The sequence below is a fragment of the Alligator mississippiensis genome, chromosome 1 (assembly GCF_030867095.1).
Source record: "Alligator mississippiensis isolate rAllMis1 chromosome 1, rAllMis1, whole genome shotgun sequence".
NCBI classification, from domain to species: domain Eukaryota; kingdom Metazoa; phylum Chordata; order Crocodylia; family Alligatoridae; genus Alligator; species Alligator mississippiensis.
This window is the reverse complement of record NC_081824.1, coordinates 187221117-187247080: the sequence shown is the minus strand read 5'-3', so window position 1 is coordinate 187247080 and position 25964 is coordinate 187221117. Positions and strand designations below refer to the sequence as shown.

Genomic DNA, 25964 nt, shown 5'->3' with positions numbered 1-25964 from the left:
TGAGGAAGGAGTACATCTTGGTGATGTTGGGTCACAGCTTTTTCCCTTTGTCTCCCTCAGCAATCCATCTCCATAGTGAAGTGAGTTTGCTTGAGATGACTGATGCCTTGTCATGAATCATGGAATCACTGAGGATGATTCAGTGCTTAAGACTTCCAGGTATTGATGTTAATATTGTATTTCTTCAGACTGGCCTTCAAAGTATTCTTAAATCTCTTATTTTGCCTATCTCTAGAGCAGTGACCATTGGTCAGTTGGGAGCATAGGACCTGTTTTGGGAGTTCCTTGTCAGGCATCCTTATGACATGTCCTGTCCAATGCAGCTGGTGGCACATAAACATGGCTACAGTGTTGGTGGTGTTGGCTTGATTCAGAATGCTGGCATTCATTCTTCTGTCCTTAGAGGATATGGAGGATTTTCCAAAGGCATCACTAATGGTAACATGCCAAAGTTTTCAAGTGTTTCCAATATGTCATCCAAGTTTCACACCTACACAGCAGATTAGGGATGACAACAGCTTGCTAGATGAGAAGTTTGGTTTGGGTTCTGATATCACATTCATTAAAGGCATGATTTTGGAGATGTCCAAAGGCAACACTAGAAGATTTTGATAAGGAATATTATCATCTGTGTTTACTTTTTTGGGAAAGGTGCTACCCAAGTAGGAAAAATACTCAAAATCCTCCAAGGATTGCCCTCTAATTGTAACATGTGGAGGGAGGACTAGCTGGTTAGTTTGGGGTGGGTTGCTAAAAGATCTTGGTTTTTGTTAAGTTAATACTGGGTGCATCTACACATTGCCAGACCGACGTGCTACGGTGACATAGCTCATCACTAAAATGATGTAGTGTTGGGAAGCACAAGCCATGACACCGACACTATATCACCAAAGTGATGAGCTACCTTACTATAGTGCATTGCTATGATAACATAGCTGCTAAAAATAACTGTGTCACCAGGATGACACAGTAACAGTAATTGAATACTTCCTAAAATGAGTACTAAATGATGGCACAGTAACAACTGCGCTGTGGGGAGCATGTGTAGACGCACCCAGTGAATCCAAGTATTTCATACACTTCATAGAAGCAATCACAAGTGACCTGGAGTGCTTCAATTGAGTGGTCAAACATAACAATGATCAGTATATTGAAGATCAATAATGGAGTTGTTGTTTATCTTCAATTTGTAATAGAACTAGTTGATGCTAGTTCCCAATAGCATGCAATACTAGATGCTGGCTCCAAATGAAGGTGTATCAACAATGTGACACAGAATAGCTATCATATAAATGGAAAAGAGTGTTGGAGCAATCATACATCCTTGCTTGACTCCAGTTCTGATAGTGAAGAGGTCTGTTTTCAAGCCATTTCTTAGGATAGTTGCTGTCATGTCATCATAACAAATTTTGGTGGGCATCCAAATCTTATCAAGATCTCCCATACAGCCTCTCTGTTCATGGAATCAAAAGCCTTAGTCAAGCCAATGAAGGCCATATAAAGATCTTGGTGTTGCTCATGGCACTTCTGGAGATCTCTAGCAACACAAATCATATCCATTGTACCTCTGAATGGTTTGAAACTACACTGGGACTTGAATAGAATCTCTTCAGTGAGGAAAATGTCTATACTGAGGAGAATGTGGGCAAGAATCTTCCCAGCTATGAACAGAAATGCAATCACATGATAATTGCTGCAGCCTGATCTATCTCCTTTCTTGAATGTGGTAAGAATTCTGGTATCTCTAAAGTCACTGGAAATTGGTTCATGTGTTTGGGTTTTTATAATAATGATTTGTAGTTGATGAGAGGGCATTTTTCTACCTTGCTTCTAAATTTCAACTTGTGTTCCATCAGGTTCACATGCTTTGTTGTTCTTCATCTGCTTAATGGATTTCAAGGCCTCTTGAAAGTTGATAGATATGCAAGGTAATTTTTAATGGGGTGTTGCAGGATGGCTTTGATGGTACTGACTTCAACATTAGAAACTCAGTTCAGGAGCTACTGAAAGTGCTCCTACCACTGTGTATTGACGGTGAAGCTGTCTTTAAAGAGTATTGTTACATCCTTGGACACAGTGGCAATGTGAAGAAGTTACACGGGGGTGCACATGCACCTCCTCAGAGCACTGGTGCACCCCCTGACAGTGAGTATTCCCCGCTTAGGTGACAGGAGGGGGGGGCAGGCAGGAGTGCTGGTGCCCCCCCTGAGTACACCAACCAGGGAATGGGGGCACCAGGAGAGGCACCACTGGCACTTCCAGGTGTGCCCTGGCATTTCCTGGTGCACTGCTGGCATTTCTGGGTTGGCGTGATCAGCCATGGGGGGACCCCCCCAGTCGGTGCCATTGGCTATGGGGGGAACTCCCCCTGGTCACTGACTGGCCACTGGATGGGCAAGTGCCCCCCCTGACTCAGGAGGCACCAGTTGCCTATGCTTGGACCTCAGAAGGATGGCTCCTTGTGTCTGGCCCATCGATAACTTCAGTTCCACTGAAGAAACTATGCATATGGGGCTGTTGGCAAACTTCTGAATCTCATTCTGTCCTCCCATCACTTGTTCTTTCACTCTCTAATTTTCCTCTGGGTCTTGGTTTTAATGTGGCCATAAATGTCTTGCTTCTGTTTGGAATAGATGCCATTCTAATAAGCTCTGAAGGCTCTCCTTTTACTGTCAATGTGAGTTTGAATTTCCCTATCATTCTCATCAAACCAGTCCTGGCATTTCTTTGTGGAGAAGCCTAGAGACTCTTGGAACACTGCATAGATTCCTTACTTTAATTTCTTCTAGTGATCAAGTGTAACATTTCCATGGCAGCAGCTTTGGACTCAGCTGCTGGTAGATTCTCTTAAGACTCAAAGAAGGGCAAAAAAACATGCTGATGTGACCATTAGCGATTGTGTTTTAAGATATGAAGACCCTCACCATCCTAGAAGACAACAGGAAATAATGATCACTGGAATAAGGAGGACAGCTCTGGAGCTTGGTGGAGGGCTGAGGGAAATGCTGCTGGCAGGTTCAAGTGACCTGACCTCAGAGGTCAAGAGAAACAACACAGGTGTTCACTTCCAAAGTAAAATGCAAGCTGAACTCTGCAATCTTCTTATGACTGTAACTATAGTCCCTCCACCGCATGTCCAAGGCACAATTAGGGGCAGAGGAGAAGATTGCATTAACACTGTCTTCCCGTCTTTCTACAGAGTGGCCTACCTATACTTGTGTTGGGGGGGGACATTTTAATTGGAGCAGTTCCCAGACAGCCTCTCTAATTAAAACAGCTCACTGTCATATGTATTAAGCCACTCTATGTTTCAAAATAGCCACAGGATGCTTTATCTAAAGCTCATTTGATGAAATTTAGATAGTGTCCCCACAGCCATTTTGAAATGTAAGATGATGCTGGAGCATTCTAATTAGAATGTGGAGAAGACTCGATTAATCGAGTCTGCTCCTATGCATTCTAGTTAGAATGTGAATGAGCACATCTATAAGCACCCTAAGTTTTTTGCACTGATAATTCAGTGCTAAATTAATATACATATGCATATATAGTGAGAATGTGTATGTTCTTTTTCTCCTACACATACATACAAAGGGTTATGTATACCTGTGTGTGTGTGTGTGTGTGTGTGTGTGAAAGCAGATGTATGAATCATTCACTAGTGAGTCATAAACAAATGAGTGCATGGGAACAACAATGAAAAGCAGGGGGGAAATGGGAACAAAGGCATTTTGGAACATTTTTATTTATATTTCAATATATTAAATGTTCCTACTGTTGCCTCTAAACAGATGTGAGAAATATAAAATCACATATCTTCAGCTGTTTAAATAGAAATTTTGCATAACACCATGGTGCCGTGAGTCAGGATTTCCCAGGGCAAGATTCATTTCTGGCAACGGAACAGCAGCATTGAGCAACCTGTAGCTTATACTAATTAGATGCTGCTAGCAAAGTGCTGTTGATATATAACACTGATCTATTACCTAAAAGTTGTTTTAAAATAACAGGATTGCTTCTGATTTTGTCTTTTTCCTTCATATATCAGTTATTATGGGAATTAAAGTAAGTATCAAGCCAATCAATGGATATATAGGACAAAATAAATGCTTTAAGGCATAGCACAGAGAATTTTTATAGCACATGTATTGACTCAAGCATATTAATTTGTAAATCTACTTCTTACAGTTTGCTCCCTATTGATTATAGGCATTTATGCATTATAAACGAATACACATAAATTGATTATCTTGATTTAGTCCATATGAGTTACATTTTTGAAGGTATTTAAAACTGCAGATATAGCTAGATGCTGTCTCTGGGAAGGAACATTTAAGCTATAGGATGCTTCAAATGATTGTTTCCTGTCAAGATCATCACAATTTCTGACTTTTGATTTAAATTCTGCTAGGTTTCAAGGATTTTCTGAGGCCACTTGCAGTCATTTTAACCATCAAAAAGAGCTGAACAGTGCTACATTTTTTAGGCAAAACATGCAACTACATATTTATGGTTCAGAAATTAAACTACATATTTATAGCTCAGGAATTAGGAGTAGTTACATATATATTTATATGCAACTACACATTTATAGCTCAGAAATTAGGAGTCTGAAGTTTCCAAGTGAATCTAAGATTCATTGAAGTCACTGGAAATTTTTCCAAAGCCTTCAGGGGACATTGAATCAGACCTGGTGTACTTGGGAGAAAAAAAATGAATGTTCTCCTGGACCGATAACCTCCTGAGATCCCTCCCACTCTTGTTTTTCTATAGTTCTATGCTGTTAAAGTTAGTACAAAATCAACACACAAAGTTTTCAACCTTGGCCACAGCAGTTTTGTGCTGATATAAACAAAAACTTTGCCTTTTTTTAGATAAGCTGTGAAAAAGCTAAGAAGTTGGGGACAGAAATTCCCATAAAGGAGGCCATACCAAAAACAAACAAACAAACAAACACCAAAACAAAACAAAACAAAACAAAACAAAACAATGAATAATGCTAATAGCAAACTTAATTCTGGCCCCTCTCTTCCTCTAGCACTCATTATAAAGCTCTCAGATACACATAGGTGAGTCACTTTGGCTTTCTGATATTTTTTCTTCCCTCTATCAGAATTCTTAGAACTACCTTTGAGAACCAGATGTGGAATATATGTTCTAGAAGTGCAAAGGAACTGGCCTGGAAATTAGAAGACTAAATACCATCCTTTTGGAGTAAGACTTTCTCTTTCTTCATTTTTGTATACTACCAAATGCAAAATCTTGGTCAGAGCCTCAACCTGTTACTACAGCATAAATAAATTATTAGAATCCCTCAGAAAGTGAAAAAACATATGTAGTGACTATATAGGCCCACTATCTATACATGAGAGAGGTCTAAAGCACAATTTGTCTTTGCAAATAACGGAGAAAATCTGAATGATCATATAAGTTGAAACCACAGCCAGAAAAGTATCCTACAACTCGAGACAAGTTATATTACAATCTATCTATCTATCTATCTATATGTGGATGTAGATCGAGATCCATATCATGTTAATACCATATTTTCTCACATACAACATATACTTTAAAAAAAGCAGCTGCTGGAAATCAGAGTCCATGTTATATGCAAGGAAATACAATAAGAACAGTTTGTGCTGCTGACCAGACTAAAATGAAAGTGATTCACAGGTAGCATAACAATGGGCAGTGTTGGCTTCCTAGCTACAGCTATTCAGTTACTTAGATCTTTCTTTCTTCTTTCTCTCTTTTAAAAGTAAGATGCTATCTTATTCTAGAACATAATGTATGCAAGAAAATACAGTACCATGGGGAAACATTTCCTATCATTTTTTTTAAATGGTGAAAAAAAAGCTCTGAAAAAATTCACTCATTTTTATTTGCAGGGAACATTTTGTACAGAAAAAGCACAGGAAATATGTCATATAGCTTATCATCAGAGCTGACATCATTGAGTTAAATCAGTTCTGTGAACCCATTTGCTAGGTAAAACCCTATACTTGCAATTTTGACTCTATGGAGTAAACACAAAGAAGTGCTACCTCATTAAAGGTGACAAAGTTTCCCTTTCTTACAGCATGTGAGAATTTGCCCAGGTCTAAATATAAATAATACTGCAGAATATTACAAATATGTAGATAATTGAGACCTTACACCTAAGTACTTAGGGCAATTTTAATTTCAAAGAGAATGATTATTTATGTGCCATTTCTGCAGGTTAGCGTAAGAAGATGTGAGTCAGCATCAAACAAAGATACATCATCTGTTTTGATTCTTCTTTGCCTGTAAGGTCACTCACTGATGTATAACTTACACCATCATTTATACTAACACTAAATTTGGCCCTCATGGAGAAATTCTGTCTTTAGTAGAAGGAGCTACTTGCAGTGTGAAAGGAAGGAAGAGTTTTCATAGCAGTGCCAGAGACACCTTGTTTCTGCATGGTAAAATAGTTCAGCCAGGAAATTGTACTAGATGATGGTGTGCACACTGTTGGCACTGGTTTTATGACCCAGATACCTTGTTCTGGGCAGACTCAAAACCTCAGACCAACCATGACCTCTCCATTCAACAACAGGTGAATTTTATTGATACACAGTCATAGCAGATAAGGTTCTCTCTTGAATTTCAGATGTCAGAAGCCTGGAGGTAGGAGGCCAAGCCCCCCCCAGCCCCAGTTGTGGCGGGGGGGTGAGCCCTCTGTTCATGATGGCCTTGGCTTCCCTTTTTGGAGACCCTTTGCTGCTCCAAAATCCCTCCTGTTGTATTCTTTCTCCTCCTCTGATAATTCTTCATCTCTGGGCATCATTGATTTATCTCTCTATGGTTGTCATACTAGCCACATTCTGTCCTGTCAGCATATTCCTTTGTTTCACAAAGCCATCATATACACACATCCTAATTTGGGCTTTTACTGGTTTCTCCTAATTTCATCCATCTACCAAAACCAGAAATCCCAAGGGCTCTGCAGTTTGGCACTGTGACCTGCAGAGTCCCTTATCTCTGTTTAGGCACACTATTCTTGTTATGGAACAATGTGGTACATACCTTCAATTTCCCAAACTGTATGTCTGCTTTCTGCTTGCTTGTGTTAGACATAGCAGGCCTTGAAGGAAACCTTGTCGCAAACAGGCTTTTGAAAATCAATTAACCCTTTCCATTGCCCTGAAACATTCTTCTAATACAATATCTACTTTACCTATAACCCAACTACCAAATGCCAATCTCTAAATACCATTTTCTAGCCATCACACACCAATGCCCTAGTTATGGCTTGCCAGAGACAGTAGAGTACGAGCTACCTAGTTCTTTATTGCTTTTCTCCATAGCACAATTACAACAGAATAAAGCCCTTAGTATCCTAGCCAGGTCTACATGGAAGTTCTGCTTGTCTTAGGACAAGAGGACCAAGGCCATATAGTACAAGAGAATAAAAAAATCAAACATCTTCCTAATGTGATGCCAAAGACAGAAACATCATCAGCAGTGGATTGGACTTGAGTTATTCCATTAACTTTGGGGTAACATACAACAAATCCCATGTGTTCCACATTTCACTCATCTGGTAGCTCATGCTAAATGCTAGCAGGTTTGAACACTGGAAGGTCTAGAGGGGAATATTTATAATTTATGATGTGACAATCTCAAAGCGCAAGATATGGTTTCTCCTCTATGTGGGTGATAATGGGCCCAGCAGCATAGCATGTATACATTGTTTCTATATAACTGGGATGGAAAGCTCAAGAGCAAGCACTCTATTTTATTCCTTTTTGCCTTCAGTTGGAAACAAAAATTATTCATGATATTTTGGAACTTCCACTTATGGTCCTTAAGAAAGTTAAGAAGCAGTTGCATATAAATAAAAATATTTTTTTTAAGTGATCCTGTGACGTGATTCACTACTTTACTGAATGTGGTACATTGAGGCTCAGTTTGACTTTAGCATGTAAGAATGGGGGAGCACTGACTAGACCTTGTTCCTTGAAGAAAATGAGATTCTCACATATCCAGATGATTTTAGAAGCTGAGAGGTTAATAAAAATATATTGTATCTGAGAGCTGATATCATTGAGTAAGTTCATTCATTTCCAAACTGGTTATGTAACCTATCCTGAACTCCTTTTTTCTCTTGTCTATACAGAATATATATGTTTGTACAATTGGCCAGATATAAAACTTGTAATGGAACTATGCTGATTAATGTCAGCTAAGGATCTGGCTTTTTTTCCCTATATAATCTTAAAACACACATGCACACACACACATAATATGTAAAAGAGAGCTGGTCATTATAAATATTATGAAAGCGAATCCCCTGTAATTTTTTATGAACAAATTTTCCTGAAATTTTTTACATATTTGTAGATTTACAATGAGTTTGGATGGATGGTTTTTAGCTAAAATATTTTTTGCAAACTGTTCACTTTATTCACTGTTTATTCTTTGTGATGCATTACCTAAATCGCATAGTATTCTAATTGGGTGATTATAAAAAAAAATAACAACAAGAAATTGAAATTGTGAATAAGAAAAAAGGAATTTAGGATGAAAAAACGTTAATGATAAATTTTGTGTAAGCATTTGAATTCCTTGGAATTTTGAAAATGTTCCAAATCAAAATGTGAAGTCAAGATTCATAAGAGATCAAAATTAGCCCTTCTGTTTGCAACAACATTAATTATTTTTCACTTTTTGCTATCCAATCAGCTCTGTCTACGGCTATACTATTACATGGAGGCACCCTTAGCTTCATATGTTTTCAGATGCACACAATATGCATTTCTGAAATGCCTTTTTTCTGTTTTTAAAAATTCTATCAGAGCCTATGCAAGAACTGGAATAAATAATTGGCCATATCATTTTGGACTGGAAATATTCCAAAAGTAAAAGGGCTCTTGACATTACAGAGCTAAAGGAGTTTTCAAGACAGTTTCTATTTCCATTCTGGTTCTTTTGTATGCTAGGTTGCCTGCCATTATGTTTATGTAATTCTGACAGTGTTCTTAATGACACACTAACAGATTGTAAAACACGCTGCTGGCATTTACTTGTTTTTTATATTTTTAAAACAATGTCCTTCATGTAACAGTAGTTAAGCGCGGCAGAAGGACATCATTAGAGCCATGGTTAAACTGTAATTTACACCATTAGGAAGGCAGGAGCAATTTTTATTGCCTGGCAATTTTCTTGCTGAAATATTTGGACCATATGGCTCAATTTGTGTAATAACCTTAATTTCAGCACCCTTCAGGTCTGCCTCCATCTCCTACGGAATGGTAAAATGCGGTTTAGCAGAAAAGGCAACTGTCTATACTTAGAGAGTTGAGATTAATAACATGTCACGTCCTGTTTTTGGTGAAGGAATTCGAACAGCAGCCAGATGGTATCTCTACAAATAACTGTCAGGGGTCTTGATCTAATCAATACAATGTATTAATACATCTCCCTTCGCTGCTTCTCAAGGGGTTAGTGCACAACATCTGGAAAGATTGGGGGGACCGCCAAGTAGAAAGCTGATCCTTTTCAGAATCAAACTGAGCCCAATTAATTTTTCATGTATACTTGATAACTGTTTCATAATGAGCTATGCATCTTGACGGATTTAGGGTTGGTGGTATGGGCTGCTCGTGCTTCCTATCCCCATTCAGTCCACTTACAGAAACCAACCCATTAATCAAGCTATCTGGCATAAAACTGAAATCTCAGCTCAGCAAGAGATCAATAACCATCCTTGAAACACACACACACGCACACACACATGCACACCACAGAACCAGGCTCTAGTGGGCACAAGTATCCAGCCATGACATTAGTAATTGCTTTAGCAAAAATAAGGCTCAGGACCATAATCACCTTATAGGAACTTATCATGTAGAATTTATCATTTATTTCCTGTCAAAAATAACATTTAGGTCCATTAAAAATACACTGCAATTTTGTTTTCTAGATACAGGAGCACACCTGGTTACTGGTCACTGTGATTACCCTGAGAGCAGCAATAATGACATTTATATCATTGTATACACTCATAGGCAGACATATTCCCTACCCCAAAGAGCTTACAGTTTATAAATCCAAGACCATACACTAGACAAAAGTTCAGATAACGGAGTATGCAGCAAGATTATACATGCATTCCTAGAAATTAGTTTTTAGTAAGAGCTGAAAAGGAAGGTCACTTGGCAAGTGGGAAACTGTTATAAGCAAAGGGACAGCCAAGCCTGAATGAGGCTATGAAGCTGAGTGATGGTAATGGATTCAAAAGGGAGCAGTAAAGAGAAAGGACAGGAGGTCGGCTGAGAATACTAAACTTATCTCACATATGACACCAAACGGCTGTTTGATGAGAATGACTTTTGGTTACTACAGACCTGGATTGGATTCAGATTGCCTCCCCGGAGGTAAACGGCTCTATATTATGTTGTCACTCCCCTGAGTCATCTGTCCCCTTCTTGTTTTTAAGCACATGCAAGATTTTTCTCTTTAGAGTTTATGTTCTAATAATCCCAGTGGACTATAAAAATATAATATTAGAATTACCTTTCATTTTAAATGCAAGATACTTGGAGTTTGAGGACTTGGGAGGTAAGCTGCTTTCAAAATGTTCTGATCTGGAAATCCTGTGGGTTTACTGCTGGGCATTTTACAAAACTATATTTTTAACTGATTTACTAAAAACTGATGTCTTGAAGCCACTTCATATTTTCAGGATAGAGTTTGGTTTAATTTGGTATTTTAATGTGGTCAAACCCAATTATACAGTTTATAATCAAATAGCCCTATTCTCAACATTTAAAATATGGACACGTTAACTGATAAGCTTATTTTCCCTCCCTCCTCTGTTTGTTCTTTGCTAATTTCAACAGATATTCTTACTCTCTATGAGAAAGTGCATGAGTTTAGGAAAGGTATTTTCCTTTAAAACTGACAGACTTCCAAAATTTGGGTCAAACATAGTAACATGATGTGACATTTGTGAACTGGCATCGTCCTCATTTTGGTTAAAAAAGCAAACACTTTTTCAGTCAAGTGGATTGCTGTAACAGCTCTGAATTTCAAGACCCAAATGTCAGAAAATAGTAAGGGTCTCTGAGGCTTCACAAATGTTCTATACACAGAAGTCATGTGAAATGTGTGAAGGAGTAGGGCCCTTACAATGAAAGATGCCAGAAAAAGTAATTGTTCAGAATTTTTAAAATAAGGGACTAATTTAAAAACAAAAACAAAAAAACCCTGTTTTTTGGCCTGGCCAAGATGTTCTCAAAGAAGATCTAGGAGCTATGTCATGTCTGGCCTTTGGTGAAATATAAAAGGCTCCTAAAAACAGAGCTCTAACTTATGCATCGGCACATGTGATCAAAGATTCACTCCAGCAGTCCATCAGCAATATTCTACTTCGCTCAGTTTCTCATTTGTGAGGGGAATCCCCACAGAGTTGGGTAAACCAGATTTTTGAAGCAAGTTCCAAGATCCAACCCACTGTCTATAAATCAGATGTTAGAACAATGATTTCTTGTGAAAATAAAATTTCATTATTGTGAGCAAAAATCAGAAGGAATCCAAATCCAGAAGAATTTGGAGAGTTGCTAGAACTGATCCAGAATTAATTTTAGTTAATGTAAAAACTCCTATTGATATCAGTAGAATTTGGGATCAGGCCCTAAATTAGGTCTAAATGTCCTTTTTCATAATAAGTGAAACTGATTTTTCTTAATGCTGTTAGAAAAGAGAAGTCACTTACTCCACAGAGCAAAATAACCAAGAACAATTCCATCATCAGTGGGAGGAGATCTGAAGAGGTGATAAGAGCCTAAATGGTATGGGTCTTACACATACAAGGAACCACCACCCTTATGCCCTACCACCATTGCTAAGGTTTGTGAAAGCAAGTACTTACAAGTATCTAGTATCTTTATGTTACGAAGTCCACTTGGCAAAAACTAATGGGATATTATTCTCAGCAGTTGCTCCTGAGAGCTGGAAATCTCTCTTACTTGAAGCCTGCAGGAGCCTGAGCCTGGACATCTTTTCCAAGTGCTGTTAAGACCTTCCTAGTTGGGCAGACATTTAGTAAACAAAGCTAGGCAGAGATATTGCTTAAAGAGTCTCTGTTTTATGTTGATATTCTAGTCTACTTTTATTTTGTTCTCTTGTCATTCTTCTATTTTTATAAGTTATTCTGCTCTCTTATTGTAAGCTGCCGTAAGCCTCTGTTGGAAAGGGCAGTACATAAATTGAACTAATGAATAAATACATGAATAAATAAATAAATACGATTACAAATGAAATAAAATAAATAAAATAAAACAAAACAAAACAAAAATAGTTATATGAAATAAAAATTTCTCCCAAAGAGATTCTTAGCATAGTATCACTGCTTCTTCAATCCTATTTACAACACCCATGTAATACAGATTTATATGGTAAGCTATAAGGACTGAATAGCTCAGGTTACTGGTCATGAGATGTGTAATTTCAGTTCTATAGCACCCATGGAAATCGACTGCCTATGATAGGCCATTTGAGGTTCCACAAAGAGATTGGGGATAATGGGAGAGCAGGCTAGGAGGCACTGCACTGCCACTGCTGGGTTGGAATACCTGGCTCCACATTAGTCTTTAGGATAAGGGTATGAGTTCCATGACAGAAGAAGTGTTGTGAAAGATTTCTACTAGCAAACTAGCAAGTTTGGCTACTGCTGTTGTAGATCTTCCTATCAACTTCAGTAACCACCAAACATTTCCAGTCTATTGAGGCTGCCTGGGACCTGACTCACACTAGGCCTATATGAAGTAGCAAGTATTTGCTTTGGATTCAGATTCAACTGATTTGGTGGGACAATGATTTGTTTTGGTGATTCGAATCACTGTCCCGATTTGATTCAGCCAATTGGATCTGGAGATTTGGCACTGATTCGGAGATTCGCCAACTATACAGACAAGTAGCTCTCACCACACTGGACACAGCTGCCTCCAGCTGATAAGTCTGTTGTAGTGGGTGGAGGGAAGAGGGAAGCGGTGTGGCGGGGGGACGGATCAATGCCCCCACGTGAGGGAGGGATTGGGGCTGGGACAAGCTGCTCAGGGTGGGGGGGGGCATGGGACTTGGGGAGGGGGGTTCCTACCATTGCGCGCCACTGTGTGTCACCAGTCCAGGAGCTGCTCTTCTAGTGGCTCCTTGGGCAGTTCTTGCTGCCAGTCCAGGAGGGCATGGGAGTGAGCGTGTGACCACAGATCTGTACGGGGTGGGCTGGGCCAGGCTGCACTCTGGGTGGGCAAGTGGGCAAGCAGTGGCAGGGCATGGGGGCAGGTGTGTGCACCTGGATTGAGGCGAGGCCAGCAGCAGGGGCTAGGGGGAATTTTAGGATGGCTGCAGCCCCCTCATAGGCCCCATTCCACTGCACTCTGTGGGGTGGGTGGAGCCAGGGCTGTGCTCCAGGCTACCCCAACCCTGCCTCTTCCCTCCCCCCTCTGCCCACCACAACAGACTTACCAGCTGGAGGCAGCTGTGTCCTGTCTTGTCAAGGACTGTTGCCTGTATAGTCTGTGGCTGATTCTCTGGATGTGTTCAAATCATTTTGAAGGCTTCCAAATCAATTTGGACTTTTTAATGGGTATCCTGACTCAATTTAGATTTAGAGATTTGTCCACAAAATTGGGCCAAATCTCCTCCAAATTGAATAGGTCACCAAAGCTTCACATAGCCCTAACTCACACCTAACCTCAACTCTCTCTACTGCCCTCTTGTGGTATTATGAAATCTCTCCAAAGTTCAGCAGTAGCGTCAGGTGGCATTTTTATGGCTACTTAAGAGAAGCCAGGGAAACCCTGCAGAGGCCTTGATCATTTGTTTTATTTAAATAAAAATTGCTGAGGCTAAGGTCTTTCCATTTAGAATTCTTCTGCTCCTCTCAATTATCTTCTAGTTCTATTGCCCTTGGACTTTGAAAGCATGTACAATTCATTTAACCCTTTCCAGTCTAATTAGGTGACTATAAATGTTTGACTTGGTAGGTGGGCTTACTGAAGCATTTAATCAGTTTTGAAAGGGGCATCTCAGTGCCCCGCCCCCCCCCGACACCTATTTAAACAGCTGCCTGTACCAAAGCCAACATATTTTGCAATGGTATGGAAATGATAGAATCTTCAGTCTTATTGTACCCACAGTTTTCTACTGGTCTTGGATATGAGGTGGAAATTGACTCTCATCCAGTTTATGCAAACTTATCCAGGCCATAAAAGACAGAATTAGGCATCTCCATTTTATAGGCAAATAGAACAATGACAGCAATTCCAATCCAGCTCCATTATGAAACTGTGCTAAAAAAGACTTTTCCCCTTATAGAATGATTAATTTGCAAACCTGTCACATCTATGACACATGTGGTAGGTGTGGGTCATTTCATTTGAATCAGAAAGCAAATGTTTCTATACATGAGAGGTCACTGGCTGTTGTAAGTTAAAATCTTTCCACTGTTAGGCATAATTAAACTACTTTAACAGTGGTTTCAATAATTTTAACATTGCAGTATTGTTGTAATATTTTTCTAGGCTTCAAGAGTTCACAATTGTTTGGTCCAATCAAATCTGGGAACACTGGAGAAGTTATCACCCATCAAGGTAATTACTTTCAAGTTGAAATAATTACTCCATCAATGTTAATGGTCTTTCAACTTCAATAAAGCACTCACCTGCCGATAATCACTGCTAACCTCTTGCTCTTATGCAATTCCCTCTCTATTTAGTGGGTTATATTACAGCCGTTAGAGTGGTCACTTGTCCTGAACAGCTGCTGAATTTCACTTTGATCGGCTGTGAACCATAAAAAAATTAGTCATCTGTGTATGATTTTCCCCTAACCCATAAGCCCTTGCAGAGCTAAGGATATGATCTTTTGGCTGTAATGGGGCACTGCTGGGGCAGCCATCTTGTTTCTGGTGGTGGCTACTTTCCTCTTATTAACAACAGCACAGTAGTCCAATTAACTTTTGCCCCCTACTGCCATTTACAGCTTTCGGTCTCTGCTAAGTGGCACATATTCTGAATTTATGGCATGTGCCAGTTATAGAATATTTCATTTACTTTTATCTTGCTTCCTTACAATACTCCATGGGTTTCCTAGGGATTTGACTAGGGTTTCTTAATAAGTGAATGAACATGAAGAAAGAATGTATGTGCATTTGCAATATCTTGTGAAAGTTTCCATTAAAATAATAACCTTTTACTGATAGCTAATATACCTTGCAATATGAGACACTGCAGTATTTCTGTATACTTAAAGCATAAATGATTGTGGCAGCTCAGATTTAATGCTAGCAAATATTGATCACTGTATTTATGGAGACAAAGTCTGACACAGTATATATGTATGTGTATATATGTATGTGTATGTGTGTATACACACACAAATACACCTACATCTCCGTATATATATATATATATATATATATATATATATATATATGAATATTTTTATATTCTGCCTAGAGTGGAGCAATATGGTATATATTATATTCTGGAGATCCATACATTGGGGGCAGCAGGATATATTGATTGATGCATAACATCATTAGCCCCTAGAAGATGTTTCTTTTCAATTAATGAGGTACTATTTTTTACCTCTATATTAATAAAAGACGATCATTACTGTTGTTTACTATTTGTATTCTGATAGGATCTTTAATTTGCAAGCTACTGTCCCCATAAATGGGAAGACGTGTTAATACATTTTAAATGGGGAGGACAGATGAAAAAAATGGCATTCTACCCTAGCCAAAAAAAGAGAAAAGAAGTCCTCCCTATTGGCCCTGCTACTTTCTCAAGGAAATAAATCCTAAATAACTGGCAAGGTTCTTTGTGTAGATGTGGTATCTTTTATTAGATCAACTGAGTAGTTGGAAAAAAAGTTTTTTGCAAGCTTTTGGGCACAAGTATCCTTCTTCAGTCATAGGGGGTCTCTGCTATTCTGAAATCTCCAAGGAATGAAAGAAATTAAAAGTGTGACAGGAGGTCATTGAGAATGTAAATAGGTGGAAATAGGAAAACAATGGGTAGAGAAGGGAGGGGGCATGAATGCCGCATGCCCCCGAAGGCTGGCGGGGCATGGAAAACTCCCACAGGTGGCGATGGCACTGTTGGCAGCAGGAGCATGGCAGCGGCAAGTGGGGAGCTCCCACAGGCAGCTGCAGTACTGTCAGCAGCGGCGGGGGGTGTGGGGGTGAGTGCGACTAGTGGTTGGCAACCACCTGCAGACATGGCTGGCAGCAGCGGCCAGTGGCAATTGTGAACCACCCGCAGATGCTGCCGGCAGCGTGAGCAGTGAGGGGGTAGGTGGCGAGTGGCGGCTGTCCACAGGTGCCGCCAAGTGTTGGCAGCACCTTTTCGCAGGGGGTGCACTGCCAAGCTTGGTGGGAGATGGGAAGGGAAAGGGGGAAATAATGCCAAAAATAAGCAAGAGAGAAAAAATCCTAAATAACTGGCACCTTCTTGGTCCATAAAAAAAAATCTAGTTTAATCCAGTTCTGGAAGTTTCAGAGAAACAAAGACATTTGAATAAAACTAATCAAAGACCATTCATTAGAATATCAGAACCAGTTATCTATAAATAGTCACAGGGTGAAGGGGGCTGGAAACTTCAACATAACACCTGCCAGATTGTTTGGAGGACCCCTTGCTGCTGGAAATCAAGAGCCTGGCTAGTTTTGCTTTGCAGAAGATTATGCTTATCCACCACTATTAATCTTGCTCTGTCAATTGATCAATAAACTTTTCATATTTGTTGGACTGACCTAATGGTCTGTTTAAGTTTTTCATTCATCTACCCCATTTAAAATTTGTTAACAGGCAAAATAGCCAAGGTGTTTACAGTTTAAAGTTCCAATCCTGCAAAGTATAAAGGGAACTCATGTGCTTCTACTTAAGCAAATGTTCAACTCCATGCAAGATTTAGGACCTAAGAACCTGTAATAGTTTGCTCTTTTAGTTACGCTTTGCCAGGCAAATACTTTAGCATACCAGGGGCCTGATCCTGCAATTCACTTACCATAGGCACACTCCTGAGTCAAGGCAGAGTTCCAGTGATAATCCATAGGACTCTGTACAAAGCTAGGGAGTTACTAATTCTGCTATAAAACTGAGCCTGACGTTGCACTTCCCATGCTGTGTAGAACCCTATATTCTACTTCTCCCCCTCATTTTCTAGTATCTCTTTTTCTATACTCCATGATTGCCCCGTTTTCTTTAACTTCTTACCCCTCTATATTCTTTCTTTCTCCCTTCTTCTCTTATCTTCTCCAAATGTGCTTTTGTCATTACTTTTTCCAAAGTAAAATCTTCATAAAATCTCATTTAGATGTCCTGATTTACCCTAGCATCAAATAGCTAAACAACCAAATACAATATTCAAGACTAGTGGTCATTGGAGAAATAGTATTTTATTTCTGTTGTGTCTGCCTCTGACAAGCTAGAATTTACCTACACTTGCTCACTGTGGTATTTGATGTATAGTAGTTAAACAATATTGATACCTTGATAGTATTATCTGGGAAATATTGACCTTTTTAATGACATCCACCATAGTTCATCAGTTACTCCCTGCAGTACATGTCTCTTTGGAGGATGATGTAAATAAGCTGCTGGTCTCAGTTCAGTTCCTAGTGGACAAGCATCTGCTAACACCATAACCACCACAACAACTGGTATCAAGGCACCCATCTTAGTAGACAAAGGCCATGTCTACACAAGACACTGACTGCACAGTAGCTCATTAATACTGTGTGGTAGCATCATGTGGCAAGAAGTATGATGTGACACTACTACACAGTAGTAACAAGCTACTGAGCAGTCAGCATCACCTAAAAGCTGTTTGGTGATGCTACTGAGCAGTAACTTTGGTACTTGTTTATACAAGTACTAAATGACTGCTCAGTAATGACTGCTCAGTAATGACTGCACAGTCAGTGTCTTCTGTAGACACAGCCAAAGAGGACATAACTGTTGTCTGATTCTCTGTTGGAGGATTAAAGTATACAAGAGAGCTGCATAGGAGAACCTTGCATCTCTGTTGTTCCTCAGAGGGGCTTCAGTCTACTATGGTGCTTAATAGTGTTAAGTAGTGGTAATACCTAACTCCTAAATCTAACTGGTTTGATGAGTGGTGCTCAGCCTAGTCTGTGGATTGGATCTACCAGCAGAGCTGTGTCATTTGGCCTACAGGGCTTCCCACAGATCCACAAATTTGGCAGTGGGGGAGTAGTGGCAATTAACACTGCCACTGTTCCATCAAATTTCCAAGCCTTAGATTATGTGGCCCCTTGCACTGGATTAGGCTGGCATATGGGGCTGGGATGGCAGGAATGACCAGGCACACAGAGTCAGGGCTGGGCAGCAGACTCAGTACAGCACACCTGGGGTAAGAGCAGTGGGTCCAATCTGGCATGCATAGGGTTGGGATAGCAGACCTAATACATCAGAATTCCTCACATGTGTGTTGTAGGCCCTATGCTACTAACAGCTAATGGAGATTCTTCTTTAGTTCAAGGGGTAGGAACTTGGGCTTTTAGAACCGAGACATGACTTCTATCCCCATTGGTTTCACAACATTTCAAGTGGTCAGTGATAACTTCAAGGTCCTAGGTGACCCTAGATTTGACACATTAAATTAAATAGAGCTTAACACATCTTTACAGGGGAGTAAATGGCTACAGTTCAGGGAGGCAAAGTGAATAAGTCTGTCAAGTGTTTTGAAAACCCAAAAGGCAATTCTCACATGGATTTGGAAATGGATAGAAAAGAAATCAAGGTAGAAGAGTCTTCAGTGACATTATCAGTCCCCTCATTTTTATTATGTTTTACCATTTCCCATAAAGATTTTGTTTCAAGTTTAATTTTTGGTCGGACTTAAAGTATTCAGGCCATGTCCAGTGGGTTGGGAGCATGAGCACAAGTGAAAAGAATGGGTATGACCACAGCCCTTGCAATATTGGCATCGCTCTCTCCTTTCTCCTGGAATATTCCAATGTGATAAGAATAGAGTCTAACAGATTAAATGAAGGACAGAGCTCATTGCTCGCTCAGTACTTTAAGTCTTGCATTGTAATATGGAAGCTTGTGTGAGAGAATGACTAATGGCATGTCCCACAAGGGAACTCCAATAGAGACGCTTTAGGAGATTAAATGATTTAGCCTACTACCCCTGAAAGCTATATTTTAAAGGGGCAGAAGTTTAATCTTTGCAATGCTAGTTCCTTTAGTAAAATTACATTTTAATTAAAGTGTCTCATTCACAAAACTACAGGTACAAGTATATCAGCAATTTCATGATAAAATTCTGTTTCAAAAAAGTTGTAACTTTGAAACTTGGGGCCCAGGTTTTTGCCTGTTCTGATAATTGGCCTGACCTCCTAAGGATATCTTTTATAACAGGACACAGTATCTTTGTCTTCAGACTCTAGCTATAATGCTGCTTTAAGAACAGAAAAGGGATGATTCTGGTCTCAGCTATCCTGGGGCAAAATTGGAAACTACTCCACTGAGTTCAATGTAGTTGCACCAGCCTAAAGCCAAGTGCAGCTGAGGAGAGAATGGGGTACAGGAATTCCTCTCCTAAAGGCAGTGTAATATTCATATAGGAGAAATATAATATAACATAATTATAGAAAAAAGGGAATGAAAAAAAATGGATGGATAGTCACAAAACAGGCAAGTAGAAAAAGTGGATGTGTCATTTCTGCACTATTCAAACAACTATACATATGCTTGCAATATGCCATTTTGATTCGGGTTAGTGTTTAGGGAAAATAAAGCATTTCAGAGCCAGGAAGATAATAATTCAGTAAATAATAACTGTTAATTTAAGGGGCTTTAAATGATGTTGTTAAAGAAGCACACTGTAGCAACATTATTTAAAAGGCCATTTTGGTAGATTTTATTACCCACAATACAACCATCTTGGATGTTTTTTGTTGTTATTGGCATGCCTAGAAGACACTGTAATGCATGACTGGACAGGTGAATTCTGACACTCAGCAACATGTTAGTTTCTGTCTGAACAGGACATTAGAAGAAGCCACTGACATTTTGCCATTTTTGTAATTTTAGCCATCACATTTAATATTATGTCTGGGATTTCAAAAGAAAACAAAAAGTCAGATACCCAGATTTCCCTGAAGTCCAACTCTCCTTTGATAACTGCACCCTACATTTAAAATCTAGCACATACTTTATTTATTTCTGTATTATTTATTTATTAAGTCTTATTCGTATCAGCTTCTAGGAAACTGGACCTAGGCTATGAATGGACTTTGCATTTATCTCAGGAGAAAGATTTTTATCCTTGGATTGTGCAGAGGTTCACATTCATTGTCTCACCTCAAGTCCCTTTGAAATATGCCAGGCAAATGTAGTAATGCTCTTTCCTGCGATATCTTGTTATACATTCGTATGGTTATTGTGGTTCATTCTATGCTCGTGAAACTGTGCATTCTTGCTGACCACCTGCTGGTGAAGGAGCAAGCAATGCAGCTCAAAAGGGTGACATATGTAAATGACTCTGCCACTCCTGCTTTAATTTAGGTTAAGTCCCAGGGCAATCAGCCCTAGGTCAAATGAGAGGTCTGTTTATAGCCCTACAGCTGCTTGAGAACCAGACAACTCTAAGTGCATGACGTCTTCAACATGGATCCTACTAATTTCTTGCCAAAAGGGTGTTTCCCAGTAAGTTTTCTAAAGATCTTATTTTTGAACATTAAGGAGACAGTCCCTTCAAATTCTAAATCTGATCACATCACTGTCATAGGCAGTACAACAATGTCAATTATCTGAAGGCTAAAGGAATATTTAATACTTTGACTTTATCAATAATTGAAGATATCTTCAATGCAACTGATAATTATTTGGACATGTAACCACATTTGGACAAAAGCTTAGGTTATTTGAGGTTGCACTGGTAGGAACTAAAGTTCAATACAACGTCAGAACCATATTAACACAACAGACTCTTAAACTGTTGAAAAATAATATTTTTCAGAAGGCTGTCAAATACAGTAGCTACCAAAGCACACTACAGACTATTTCAGTTGGCTGTATGTTGATACTTTATGGAAAGACTATGGTTAAATGATCAGATGTCATAGTCAGTTTCCAAAGAAAATATTACCAGCTCTGCCACTGATTTATAGCATAGCCCTGGTCAGATCACATAAAAACAAAGAAAAACAAAACAAAACTATATTTGACTCAGTTTAGTCAGCTGGGAAATAATAATATTTAAGTGTCAGAGGAACTACCCTAATATTCACTTGTAAAACATTTTTAGATGGACAGCATATTAGGTGTGTAAAGGATTACAGAAGCATATTATATGCTCTTGCAGAAGTTGATCTGCTCCTGATACTGTTGAATTATGAGTACATCTCTGTAGATAGTGTAAACAAAAAATGGTGTGTGCAGAAATAATGGCAACATTTATGGCATGCTTAAACCAGTACTGATTTCAGCTGAATAAAAACATTAAAAGGGGGCTGGTTTTCTTCTGCTCATTATAATCAATCTGTTCAAAGCATAAGAGAATAAGCATTACAAAGAAAATATACAACTGCAGTTCCACAGTTAGGTAGGTATGAATAATGTCTGATGCATTTCATTTGAGGCATTCATTTGAAGCTATCAGTGGTTAGACATCTAACTGAGAAGCCATCATGCCCAGGTATAGGATATATATGTTTGCAGGTTAAGTGTGCATAAGCAAGTTGTGCATACTTAACTGGAAATCTGACCTCTATGTCAATGAGATTAGGGCTGGTGAAAATTTTCTGATGTAAACTCAGTGTCATCAAAAAATGACAGCTCACTGGGTCCAAAATGCTTCATTCAGCAGACCTCAAGTTCAATGAATTTTTATAGAATTTTAAGGCCGGGCACTGAGATTTCTGGGTTCCTAGTAGGTCTGCACCACTGCCTAGGACTCTGAGAACCAGCCTCATGCAGCCGCTCAACACAGTGGACATTCTTGTATTATTTAGTAGTGGTAGTAGACCTGAAAAGAATGGCAATTTTACTGAGTAACCACAGGGTCTGGCAGCTTCCACTTTAAATTTCAAGTATATATGCATTAAAATAACTAAAGCAAATCTAAAACCAATATTTTCTGCAAAGTGGAAATTGTGCTTTTAGACCAGCTCTTAGTAAGATTTGAAAACAACACAAGTCAAAGTAAAATACAAAAAACCCTGAAAAGCCAGTTTTATTATTTATTTCTTACCATTACAGTTAGCGCTGTAACAGCTGGGGTGCTAAATGTTGGATCACTCTGTTTCTCTCGATAGACTACACGATACTGGGAAATGACGCCATTGGTAGACAGGGGTTGGATCCAGTTCAGCAGCACAGAGTATGCACTTGTAGCTTGTGCCCAAGGGGCTTTCATGCCCCAAGGTGCAGCTTCCAGTGTTTGCGTTGAAGCCCACTGACTGCCTACCGAGCCCATGGAATTCTGAGCTCTAACACGGTATTCATAGGCAGTGAATGGCTGCAGTGCATCTGAAGCATCAATAAATTCCAGCGCTCCTTCGGACCAGATGAACAAAAGCAGCTCCTCTGGAGTGCCTACAGCACGCCTGAAATTCAAATAAAACCATTCCATTTAAAACTTAACCACAGCCAGATAGTACTTGATACTAAAGTACAAATCCTAAACTCAGATTGTAATAGTGAATAATATAGCTCTTTACACACTGTACAGGCAAGGAAATTCCTGCCTAATTTTTTATCTTGGAAATATTCCTTTCATCTGCTAGCAAAAGGAGACTCTTCAGTATCCATCTATGTATATCTTCTATCTGTGTTCAATATATATGCATACACATGTTCATGACCTATAAAATATATAATAGTGCAGCGCTGTTCAACTTCTGAGTGCAGAAGTTTTGTAAGGGGCAGGAAGCAGAAGCTGGATGAGGGATGGGGAAGCCTGGAGACCTTGGCAGCTACAGCAGGAGAGCCGGGGGATGGAACCTGGACTGGGACCTCAGGGGCTTCAGGTTAACTCCTTGGGAGCTGTATGCTGCCCATGGGCTATCAGTTGGCCAGCCCTGCAATAGTGTATAGTGTATACTGTATATATATACACTACAAATGCACTCCTACAGCCAAACCCTGAGAAATTCTGAACCATTTCAATGGTGATTACAGGAAATTAGTGCCTCTTTTATTAGTGCCTGCTAGGATCTCAGTCTAGAGAGGAAGGAAAAAGGTAGACATTCGGTTTCAAGACAGAGTTGCCAAATCATTTCTCTTTTGCTAGGTATAAAAAAGCTGGCCTGGACTTAAGTCTGTAATATTCAAGGCTATGAAAAATCTCAGTGAAGACTGTGCTGCACTGTGCAGGGATTTAAGTGTTTTCCTTCTTTTAACTGAAAACTTTGCCTTCACTATAAATAAAACCACTTTCTCCCTGCATGCCAGCAAACAAACAAGAAAATTACATTATCTGAGACTTGTACCACAAATATGGTAAATTCACAGGAGTGGAATTGGTCTGCCTGGTTACCAGGTGTCATCACTACTACACATGCACACTGGCAGAAGTACATTTCTTTGGCAAGAGAAAATCTGTATTTCAAATAATTCTGTCTGTTCTCATTTACTTGCATCAACCTCAGTTACTACTTCAAAGATAAATCTCCCCCCTCCCAACAAACATCTATGCTTTTAAAACTAGCAAGTAAGTGCTTGCAATATTACCTCCCCTTAGGTTCTACTGCATTTATAAACATAATGAATGTACTACCCTTGCACACACATACACATGCACTCACATGCAGACATGTACACACACATGCTAAATTTTCTGCATATATTATCACTAGGATATGGTAAAGATTAAACACGTTGATACTATGAATTGATTTGTGTTTCTGGGTAAAGAAGAGTGGGCAGACTTTCTAGTAGTTCTCAAAAACAATTGAAGCAGGAGTGTTAGAGGAACAGGAAGAAAGAAATCATACCCAAGACCCCCTAAATCAATGGGAGCCAACATTTTTGGCAGTCATGCCACAAATTAGCCCCACACCTTCCCCAAGTGCCACTCCAATTTTCTTCCCCTGCCCAATCTGCTGCTCTGCTTTATGCTTTCTGCTCCCTTCGCTGTGCCCCTTGTCCAATCTGTTGCTCTGCTTTTTTCACCCTCTCCTATTTGCCATGTGCCCCACATACAGACTGCCTATGCCACTTGTGGCACCCATGATGCAGGTTGGCCACCTGAGCCATACTCCATCCTTAGTCATGGATCCCAAAGTATGGCATCACGTTGGATTTTTTGCACACTTTTCTCCATGGTGAAGTAAAATCATATGCAGAACTCTCACTCAAACATCATACACTGTACTCATCAATGTAAAGGCAAAAATTGCAAAAAGTGACTCTAACCTCTTGTTTTAGTTTCTCTACCAGAGGCACAAGTACCAGAGTCTGTGCTCTGGGTGGCAGCAGAGGCTGAGCCAGGCTGTCTGTTGCACTGGAAACATCTGGCTCTGCACTGGCAGTGGCAGTGGCTGCCATTCTTGCAGTCCCTGGTGTCCCAGTCATGCCTTCCCCTCCTCCCTCCATGACACTAGTGCTCTTCACTACTCCAAAGGATTTAATCTCTTCTTGCCATGGCCAGTACCAAGGTGATACCAAAACCCAAGGTTTTTAAGATCTGTCAAGAGATAGCCTTGGCTGAGACGATATAGTTGGGGATGGTTTGAGTCGGGGCTCGACTACATGACCTCCAGAGGTCCCTTCTAACCCTTATTTCCTATGATTCTATGATAGATGCACTGGTTATGTGCTATAGCTACTTTCTAATTCCCATGGACTCAATCCTTGTGTCTTACTTACCTGTAAAGTATCCTACACACTTATGCCAGAATATATACAGTTCTACAAGATAATATGCCTCAATCCCTGCCTTTCTCTCAATGTATTTAAAAATAAGGAATATTGAACAGAAGTGAAAAGTGGTGATATTTTAAGTGTAATAAAGGTGTCTTTAATACCTGATATCTGGGCTTGCCTAGCATAGCAATTCAATTAATTGTTATAGCACTTCTTCAAATTTACAAATTCATCTTTAGTAACATTTTAGAAATTCTGTGATAAACAGCTTCTTCACACTGAAAGATCAAATATGCCACCAACCACTAGCTCATCTACAAGCAAAGCTGAACAATGTAGTCTGGTTAAGTATTTAGATCTTATTACTGCTGAATATTTAATGAATGAAACTTATGGTTAGGTAAATGATTCCATCTGTGGTGCTAAAAACCAGAATATCTTCATGTATGAATAAACTTTGAACAGAAGTGGTTGAACAGTCTGTAATCATTTCAATCGACTTAAGATTTAGTATGCAACTGCTCATTTAACTGGAAGTGTTTCTTATGTACAATGAACTGCATAGGAGAAAAAGCATTTTCAGGAGCTGAAAGCTGTCTCTGAAGTTGCATACTGTGATTTGCTGCCCATGCTCATTTTAGAGATGTTCAGATGCAGTTATTTTTATAAGGCCTCCCCACCCCCACGCCAAACCTGAGCCTGAGCAGAAGTAGTGAGGAGAAGGAATTCTTCCTGCCAGATGGCTACACAGCTATATCTAGAGAGCTGCAATAGCGATCACAGCACTTGCCCCTCATCTGCCTTATTTGGCAGGGAAGAATCAGTGAATCTGTGTAGTTTTGGCTCCATTGGCTACACCTCTGTGGCCATGTTCAGAATGCCCTTACAGAGCCATCACTTCCTCTAAGACCAAAAAGAGAATGTAGTTGTTCACATTGTTCCCAGGGTAGGAAAGAATCACTGTTCTGCAAAGACTGAGGGATAATATCCCCAAAAGTTATTAAAGGGACAATGCAGCTCCACAGTGCTTCCTAATATGGTTTTTCATATGGTGCACCAAAATAGCCCTAGTTATTACTGACTTGCAAC

The 25964-nt window shown here is 39.5% G+C and overlaps 1 protein-coding gene across 1 annotated transcript in view; it reads right to left on the bottom strand.

Moving 5' to 3' along the window:
• The window catches only part of USH2A (usherin), a 642051-nt gene that overhangs the window by 70149 nt on the left and 545938 nt on the right, over nt 1-25964 (bottom strand). The window contains exon 60 of the mRNA XM_059717779.1: nt 22261-22615. Within this exon, the coding sequence (XP_059573762.1) occupies nt 22261-22615 (355 nt within the window). The remainder of the gene's footprint in view (nt 1-22260; nt 22616-25964) is intronic.